The 10,093-nt window shown below is 45.2% G+C and overlaps 1 protein-coding gene across 3 annotated transcripts in view; it reads right to left on the reverse strand.

The window, feature by feature from the left end:
- nfasca (neurofascin homolog (chicken) a) overlaps positions 1 to 9,481 on the reverse strand; it is a 53,100-nt gene extending 43,619 nt beyond the window's left edge. For all 3 annotated transcript variants that reach the window (XM_070902975.1, XM_070902974.1, XM_070902976.1), the window contains exons 1-3: positions 9,388 to 9,481; positions 4,324 to 4,341; positions 2,465 to 2,570 (exon numbers count right to left, since the gene is read on the reverse strand). In XM_070902975.1, coding sequence (XP_070759076.1) covers positions 2,465 to 2,570; positions 4,324 to 4,341; positions 9,388 to 9,481 — 218 coding nt within the window. The remainder of the gene's footprint in view (positions 1 to 2,464; positions 2,571 to 4,323; positions 4,342 to 9,387) is intronic.
- Between the last annotated feature and the right edge of the window lie 612 nt (positions 9,482 to 10,093).

Genomic DNA, 10,093 nt, shown 5'->3' on the forward strand with positions numbered 1-10,093 from the left:
TGTTGCATGTGGCGTTTCCAGAGGGCGCCCTGATTAGCGAAGAACACGGAATATGCTTACGTAACCCGCCTCTATATTTAGTGGCGAGCGGGGATTTACAAAAGATGCTTCCTGTCATTTTCAGGGCGAGTTACAGTTGAGCTGAGCCTGTTTGAGGTGCAGCACAGCGCTGAGCCTGAACAATGGGCCACTATTGAAGCACTGGAGACCGGAGCTGTGTGTGTGTGTGTGTGTGTGTGTGTGTGTGTGTGTGTGTGTGTGCGTGTGTGTGTGTGTGTTGTGGCGTGTGTTGCGTAGTGAGAGACTGATTGTGAGTGAATAAGTGAACGATCCCTCTCGCTGAATGTTTCATGAGCATGAATAGTCAACTGAGTGCATTATTGGAGCACAATGCCTGTCCTGGGAAGGGGAGAGCCAGTGTGTGTGCGCATGGGAGAGTGAGTGCCTTATTGTGAGGTTGTGTAAGTGTGTATGTGTGTGTACACAAGAATCTGGGTGACTGTGCGTGTGCGTGTGTGTGTGTGTGTGTGTGTGTCTTACGTAAAGCCAATCTGTCTCCAAATAAACAATGTACCACTGTCCTGAGCTGGTCATACCCCCCAGTGATGTAACCACTGGAGACCCAGTGTGTGTGTGTGTGTGTGTTTGTATTACAGGCCTGCTTCTGAGTGTGAGTTGTGTGAATATTTCAATGCATGTGAGGTGTATGTGTGTGTGTGTCAATAAGATCTTTTTGTGTGAGTGCAGAAGAAGAAGAAGAAGAAGAAGAAGAAGAATGAAAATCTGTGAATGATTTATGCTCTAGCAACTGACAGTGGAAATATGGATGGTTGGATTCATCCCAGTCGTCAGTCACCCCCCCCCCCCCCCCTCCGAAGAATGTGCTAGTTTATGATTTTACAGTAAACAGTAGATCAGAAGACAAACACCACTTAATAATCAATCTAACACATGCGATTATGAATAGCAGAATTCTTTTCTTTGTGGCCACGAAACACAACCGAGGCTTGTGATTTTGCGTTCCGCAGCACAGTCCCGTAGGCCGGATTTGGAGGCGTACTTTAGGCATTTGGATTACACGTAACCTCTTTTTCAACCGGGGCTGCAGTCAAGACCACTTCGGTCGAGTCAGAATCAGAATTTTAATCCGTTCTGTCCAGTCATCTGATCACAGGTCACACGTTGGTGCCAGGTGTGAATGGAAAAAGCCTTCGGATAACTGTATTTTAACATTTAGTGGGTTTTGCAGGATCTCCTGTACACATTTCTTGGCAAAAGCCGTACACATCCTTATTGTGCATGTTTGCAGCAGTGATAGTAGTTTACTGCTGACGAGTCTACAGGCAGGAGAGAGAAAAACAAAGCACGGGACGCACAGGCTTTAATGGGCACGTTGTTTTCTAGAGAGGTGGGGAGAGTTGGACAGCCAGACAGAGTGATGGAGGTAATGGAAGGACAGCGTGGGGGGGCAGCCGAGAGAGAGCAGCAAAAAGCACAGCAGACTACTTGTCAGGGCAGGCGGACAGGCGTCACACTGAGTTTACAGGGCTGTTGGGGGGCAGGAAAGGAGCTCTGGGGTAAGACACCATTCAACTGAATAGGGGAAGGGGGTCACTGAAAAAGGAAGGCAAAAGTGAAAAGTGACAGACAGACAGACAGACAGACAGGGGGGGGGGGGGCAGAGTGGCAGAAGAGCACATCCGAGTGGCACTGTCACCCCTCATAACTCTCACTCGCCAGAGAGAGAGAGAGAGAGAGAGAGACAAGAGGACAAGGAGACATCAAGGACAGACAGAGCAGGGTGCAGGGAAGAGAGAGGACAGAGAAAGACAACGAGGGCCTGAGGGGAAAGAGTGAAGGATGGACAGTGGAGAGGAGAAGAGGAGGAGGGTGGACAAAGCATGTCATGGCAACTCTTTTAAGGGTTGATTAAAGGGTTAAAGGGTGGATTCACCCGAATGAAATAACAAACTGCCCGTGATGAGGTCCGCCTATTATCTAAGAATTATGGGGACACTGTTTTGGGAAAAAGAGATGTAAACTGTCGATTTATTTATTTTTTTATTTTTTTATTCAACAGTAAAATATATGAATTTGATTCCAAAAATTAAAGTTCACAACGTTCCCTAACCCTGAGACCCTCCGTGTTAGGCAATGAAATCAAAAGAGAATTTCCATGCTCAGATTTGACAGCCTTGCCTAGAAATGAAACCATTATTGCAGAATAAGACTTGAATTGTTATTAAGTTGAAATGTGGGAAGAAGAAAAAAAGAACAATTGTGGGCTGGATGCTACTTGTATATGTATTGTATTTATAATGTGTTATTTACTGTATAGCCTTATGAAGTTATCATCCGCTTGTGTCTCAGTTGCAATTGGATCTGCCCCTTGAAACAGAAAGCAATGAGCAGAGGACGGATGTGTGTGTGTGTGTGTGTGTGTGTGTGTGTGTGTACTGCTTACGTTGGCACTGGGTTGCCCTTGGCCTCACACTCGATGATGATGTTATCTCTGGGGTCGACAATGTAGTCCTTCACCGACTGCTTGACTATAGTGGGGGGTTGCTTCACTGTGGTTGGGGGGGGGGGGGAGGGGGGGGCAAAGAGAAAGTTACAGGAATAAGGTTGTGTACAGGTTACACACACGCACACACACATTCACACCGTACCAGTTTACGTGAAGCTCTTTTCTAAAGATCAATATACTGATTTCTTGTGTTACAGTAATAAAGCCCAATGGAGAGACAGTAGAAGGGGGGGGGGGGGGGGGGTCACTGGTCCTCAAATGCAGTGTTCAAGCGGATGTTTCCAGTTAAACCGGTTGTCAACAATTAGAGCAAAGTATATTTGCCAAATTGAATTGGTTGTCGTAAGGAACCTCTTCAAACTCACAGCCAGGCTTCCGTCTTAATGAGAGCAAATAAACCTATCAACATTACCATTTTACCTAAAAAGCTGCTTAACATTCAGGGATTCCCGCCCCACAGTTCTTTTCCTCTAGGATGGAAAGGGCTCTGGCGCTTTAAAGGATAAAGCTGGTATTCTTCTATCTTTTTCTTATTGTCAATAAATCCCATTAAAAGAGAAAACACGCATTAGACTGTCTCTCAATACTCCCTGACTACCCTGCCCTGCCTGTGTCTGTCAGCCCCAAGCCAACTGGTTCCTACTGAAGACGTAAATGTTTAAAAAAAAAAAAAACGGTTCAGTCATTTCCTAAAACTGATGACTGAGCTGATGACTGTCGTTTTTAGCACTTTTAGTGGCGGATTAATCCACATTCGGTGCTCCGGTGAGTATTTGGGGCAGCAGGATGGTGTATGTGTGTGCTCGTTGACGTGATTTTCATAGTTGTGAAGCTCTACGGAGCTCTATGAGATCAGGCTTTGATACATACAGTGAGATTTCTTTTTAACGCGATTTGTTGACAATAGCACGTTATAGATAGAATATTGCCTTACCTTTAAAACCATTTCCAATTATCCCTTTTTGGTCATTTTTGCATATATTTTACCATAAGGCCATTATCAGCCTCGCTCATCGGTCAGTAAACCTTCCCTCACATTCTGATGAAAGCCTCCCCAGCTGTGGTCTACTATACGTATTTTTTTGCTGGCTTTGGATCCAACACTGTACACACAAGTACACACACGGCACATACTGTACACACAACACGAGGCTCGGAGGAGCTGCCAGATTAAAGGAGAAGCTCGGCGGCCGGACAATAAGAACCAATTCCTGCCGAACAGAGAGGACATGACGAGATGAGAGGGCGGGTTTCCCTGTTGTTGAGGCTCTTCCAGCTAATCTCATCCACAACCGAAAGAGGGCTGTATTATGTATATCCCTCGTGTTGCCGGGGCGACTGCGCGCGTACTTTTATATAGTGTGCTTGGTTGTGATAAAAGCCAGGCTATGGGAGATAATTGGCATGGAAATGACTCCTCAACACGATGAGCTTATAAAACATCCTCCAAGGCTCACATTCTTTGAACTACCGCCGAGTTGTGATTGCTGTATTGCTATATATATATATATATATATAAAATATATAATGCTGGTATTATAACTGTGTCTTACAACCAGTGATCTGTTGGAATATACCAATCTGTCATTCACCGTCATTCATTAACAAAGGTTGGGGATTTTGATACAAGTGATACGGATTGCAAAGTGTGCGTCCCCCTAAATCCAACTGGTCAGCTAACACGTGTGTCCCACTGTAATGTCGGCTCAAGTTAGCGAGTGCTAGCGAGGGTCTGTGAGCTACCCAATGAGCTGGCGGGACAGAAACGTTAGCGTGTTAAAAAAAGAAACACTTACGGTCTTGCAGGATCTTCGCTGTTAGTCCAACGTGAAGCCAAAAAGAGTGGGGGGGTGGGGGGGGGGGCAGAGAGAAGGATGGACACATTGTACCGTGACTGTTAATCATATTAGAGACACATGCACATTTATAGCACTATGTTACAGCTTTGCATTCGTCATGTTATGTTATGTTATGTTATGTTATGTTATGTTATAGCGCAGTGGTTCCCAACTGGCGGGGTCACGAGTAGGTGGTTCAACTTCGTCAAATATATGTCATATATGTAGGTGTATGTAGACTTTACTTTTACTATTTTTCAATCTAGTTGTTTTCGGGGGGGGGGGGGGGTAACCTTCCCAACGTGCCACCCAGGGTGTGTGGGGGAAGGGAGGGGGGGAAGGGGAACTTTGAAGACTGGAGGGGCAAATAAGAGCCCTTTGTTGGGCAGTTGATGGATGTCATAAATGTGCATAAACAAGGGTGTCATGCTTGCACACTTTCGTTTTAAAACGATCGATGTCCAGTGTTACAGAATGACTCGGAATGTATTGGAAAAAATTAAAACAAAAAAACAAATGTAGTGAATTTCTAATTTCCCTGGAAATTCCCGGAGAGTAGTGGCACTGCTACCTGCAACTTTACGGCACAGGTGGAACACCAGTATGATAGAATGTGTTGAAGTCTTTGTTACTTACACTGAAATACAAAAAAAGAAATGTATCATGCAGTGAAGTGCTGGTCTGGGTTAAAAAAAAACACTTTTCCTCTCTTTCTTATTTGCATCATCTGCAGCTGTATTTGCCCTGCTCCTTTAGTCGGACCTATTCATGTTATACTGCAAAATATATATATAGTTTTAGTAGTCTGAACAAGCTTGAATGAGTTATAACTGCTATTGCAATGTTTCTTTAAATGCTGTTTTAAGCCTCGGTTGTACTCTGTTTCATTCAGTTTCCAGCTGTACTTAAGTTATTTTAGTTTTGCAGCGCAACGGTTAGTAGTCGTCTCTTCACAGCAACCGGGTTTGTCTCCGATGGCAGGCGGGTGGGCGGGAGTGGGTGGATGGAAAGAAACAGAATGGGTATGCGTTTAAGGGAAAGGCTGCACCAGTTGAGAACCACCTGTTATAGCTTACAGGTATGTTGTATGAGAGAGAGAGAGAGCTGTGAGCTATGGAGAGAAACTGAGGACTCACCTGTAGGGAGTTCCCGTGCCGGTAAAAGACGAGCGGCGAGGAAGAGAAAGACAACACAAAAGTTAGGCTTTACACTGCAACACGGCGTCATACGCTGTGTTCCAATTGCAAATAACTGATTAGTGATGGAAGGAGGGAAACGTGATCACATCGCTTGGCTGTATTTGGGAGGCCAGCACATGAAGCTTCAAAGGGCTCTTTGTTAAGATTTGTCTACGTGATCCAGATGTGTTCGTTTAAGTATGCACTGAGGGGGTAACTGTGCCGTCATTTTGGTTGGTTCATTACTTTCAACCCATTTTCCAGGAGAACTAGAAACAGGGGGCAAAAAAAATAAACAATCGCGGTCCGAGACGATGCCCTGACACACTGTTCCAGTTTTCACACCTGACTTTGTGACTTTGCGCCACACATTTTTGCCCACTTGGGCTTTAGTCAGGCGTTAACGAACGAATGGGGAAAACTGAAGTAATTTATTTGAGGTGAAAGAGAAAATCATAGACAACATTGAGGATTCATGTGTCAGACTAAACCTACCCACCAAATACTCAGAAGTCTGCTGTTGATGTAGAGGTGTCTACCCTATATATGCAGGGTTTTTTTTTTTGGATGTTTAAGGTTAAGGGACAAAAAGAAATCACTTGAATTTACATATGTTTGTGTGTTCACAACGTGACTGATTTCTGAAGGAATGGCCCCAACAGCCTGATGAAAAGACGGGGATTGGAGACCGTCAGCTAGTGTAACGTAATGCAACACTGAGAAATGTTTCAACATTCGTCTCCCACCTCCTCATTTCTCGTCCCACCTCCCGAACGCTGTCCTGCAAATGTGCAAAAGATATTTAGCAGTGATCTGGACTCGCCAGGCTGCTTGTGATTTAAGCCTCCTCCCCACTGACAGGCACGCACGCAGTGGCGAAGCGACCCCGATGTCGGGAGCTTGACCTTGCGTTTGTATGGCGCTCGCAGATGAGCCTCGGTATAAAGTGTGTGCCGTGTGTGCACATATACGCATGCTTGCATCCCATGCTGCGATGCACTGTCATGTGGGTTTTGCCCGCACTTAATGTATATATTTGATATATATATATATATATATATATATATATATATATATATATATATTTGCCAGCTACAGCAAGACTCCACCGACCTATTTACTGAATTTAAATAGCATTCATTGCATGCCACATCATCATGTGGAGATGGAGTGTGTGCGAATGTGTGTGTGTCCTGCAGGGATCTGCCAAAGGCACTCGTCAATTAAAGTCAGGAGTGCAGTTTGCTTTGAAGCAGACGAAGAGACATAAGGAAAAAAGAGGTGGGGGTGGGGTGGTGGTGGTGGTGGTGGTGGTGGGGGGGGTCATGTAGCATCATTTTGCCACACAAACGGATCACTATCAACTAAAACTGATCAGTACATCTACCAAAAGGGAACCGGTGGTCTTTATACATTTAATATCTAATGGTGCAATTTAAAGTCCCATATTAAAATTTAACATTGTTCTTGTGTGCAAGTACATTGAGAGCTACTGGATTGCAAAAAAAGAAAAAGAAAAAACTGAACTGAAGTATTTTGGAAAATGTTAGTACAGCCAAGGATTTGGAGCTTAGAACCGCTGCAATTACAGATGAGGTCTGGAGCGCAGGGTTATTAAACGTCGCTTGTAATAAGGTACAACAACTGACGTTTACAAAGACAACTTGATTCTGATGAAGACAAGCAGCTTGTAAAACGTCTCACCCCTCCAGATTCAAAGATTTAGTCTTTGTTTTAATGAGGACTTTCTCTGTTTATTCCCTGTTCTACGTTTTCATTTGAGGGATGCTGTAAATCCCATCGTGCGCAGAGGCCCATAAGAGAAACACGACAAGCAACAAGAAACAACAGCGCGTTGGCACATTTGATTCCTAAAGGTTTGTATTTGTTCAAATTCTTGCACGCTCAAGTCACACGTCAAACCCCGACAGTTGATCACAGTGTGACGAATACATTAAGGAGAGGTCACTGGGTTATAAGGGTATTATCCAAAATGGTCTGTGTCCGGTAGGGTGTGCGCGCATCAGATCAATAGAGCATCATAAGTCCGGGGTTGAAAGGTCAGGCTTATAAAAAACAGGGCGAGAGAGATGGCGCCATGGGGGGGGGGGGGGGGGGAGAAATAGAAGACAGAGCAGCTGACAGCCGACTGCTGCTGCTGGTGTGTGTGAGTGTGTGTGAGCGTGCGGTTGTGTATGGAACACATAAGCCAGGTGTCCTTGGGGCTCTGTCAGTATCAAATCATTTGTCATTGTGCAACTGTGAGACATTTCGTCTTTGCTGTGAGAAAGGGGTTTAACGGCAAGATCCAGTCAGGCTTTTCCACAGGACAGAGACGAGAATATGTGTGTGACTGCGGGTCGCGCGGGGGGGAATACGCGCGAATACGTGCATGTTGAAATCAATGGAGACCTATCATCTTTGAATCTGCAGCGGGGGAACCACCCAGAGCGACACGCTACTACCCAGGGACAGGGAGCAAGTCCTTTCTCATGATAATGAAATGTTAATGCGATCGCTGCTCCAGCTCCGGCAACACACTTAAATTTTTTCATATTTTAAAAATGAATGGATCGCAGTGCTTTGAAACCAGCGTTGTTGAAGTTGGAGGACATTTTCATAAATATATTAAATCATGTCAAATCATTTTTGTCTTTTTTATTATGTGATAAGAAGTTTAAAACCGGTTTAAAATGTCATTTGTTTGTGTTAACTTTAAATTGAGATGGACAAAGGTTTACTCTTCGAATGAGGCCTCGCCCAGTGCAAATACAGTTAATGCCCACAGTTTCACTCTCAGACGGCCCATCCAAATGCAGCAGTGCTTACGAGCCGTTAGAGGGCCGCGATGGTAAGACTGAGATTTGCATGTAAAAACCTCAACCTTAAAGAGTTACTGCTCAAACTGCAAGACAAAAAAAAAAACATCAGAGAGCCAGATCGTTGATCTTTCAGGCGACTAATGAGGCATCGTGATCCCCCTCCAGCTGCGCGTCAAACGACAACCAATTGGGCAGAAATTCGTCCCCATTCTAAAATTAGTCTGGGGGTGATACATTAACAAAAAAAAAAAAAACAGGCAGTACAGTGCAGAGCTCCATTGACTACTGTGCCGTGTGCGCTCGTGTTCTCTTTATTTCACATGTTGTTGGCTTCATCAAACCACTCTTAGCTCACATTCTTCCGAAGGATTAAAGTCTCTCAGCTGGACACTGTACAAGAAAGGCTGCCAACAGAATGACGACGCATTCGCCACTTGGCCTTTATCGGAATAAAGGCCCGGGACAAACGCTCAAAAGCATTTTGCAGGAATTGTCACGAGCAAGGGCACGTCTGGGCGAGATGCGTATCCTACTACACCCACAACGCCCCCCCCTGTTCGTGGCCTTTCTCTCTCTCTCTCTCTCTCTCTCTCTCCGCCATGTTTCCTGTCCGTATCTTCAAAAATATTGTCTCACTTGCAGTAAGTTCTAAAATTATCTGCCCTTTCCTCAAAAAGGCTCGGAGCTACGCCTTTTAATTTGACGAGGCGAACCGCAGCAGCTTCCTTGTTCTCTGTCAGCTCGTGTCAGCAGTGTACAGTTTTTAAGAGTTTGTGAAATAAATAAATGAACGTGAGCTAAAAATGGTCGGCAGAATCTGACACCGAGTGGAGAATACCTAATGACTGCCATCCTTGTTTGTCCCAACTGCTTTTATCCAGACAGCAAGTGAACGGGACCCATCTGAGTCTATCTATCTCAGCCGATTTCCCTATAACCAAATCAGTTGTCGTAGTTTTTTGGCATTTGTATCACCACTTCCTGTGACATATTGCGTTTAAGTGGATTGCAGAGTGACTTACGGTCTTGTGGGACTTCGATGGGTGCCGCCTCGCGCCACAGTAGCAGCAGCAATGACACGAGAGCCAGGGCCACGTGCCCGCCCTGCCCCGACATCTCTCCCCCTCCAATTGGCCGGCCTCGCCCCTCGCCTCTGCTGATTGGCTAGATGCTTCTCCTGACAGCCACGCCGAGGACTCTGTGAGACACAGAGGCAGATGGTTAGGATGAAGACAGCGTAGTAGGCCGTACTGTACATCTACAGTACAAACTGTTAGTGTGTGTGTGTGTGTGTGTGTGAGTGTGTAAACTGTGTATGTATTCTGGCACGAGAGTGTGTGTGTGTGTGTGTGTGTGTCGACTCTGGCCTACATTTTACAGCTGAGTCCCTGTGCGGCTCCCTAGAGAGAGCAGCCCAGAAACAAAGCCAAGGAGAAGCTCTGTGGCTCTGATTCATGAAGTGGGATCAGGCTCGCAATCACAAGCCGCTTCCCGGAGAAAAGAAAAAATTAGAATGGTTGAATCATCTGCCCAGAAAGGATGGCGGAGGAGTGGACTACTGGGCTCATTAATTTCATCATTCGAATGCCTTTCGCTACAATATATGTTCTCATAATTGTTGAACTTACAGTCACAAAAGGGTGTTTCTCGACTTAATAGGACGGCGAAATACTTCCACATTACCACTTACTTCTCCACGGAAGCTAACAAATTGAATTAACCCATCTT

This window comes from Enoplosus armatus, chromosome 3, assembly GCF_043641665.1.
Source record: "Enoplosus armatus isolate fEnoArm2 chromosome 3, fEnoArm2.hap1, whole genome shotgun sequence".
Classification (NCBI taxonomy): Eukaryota; Metazoa; Chordata; class Actinopteri; order Centrarchiformes; family Enoplosidae; genus Enoplosus; species Enoplosus armatus.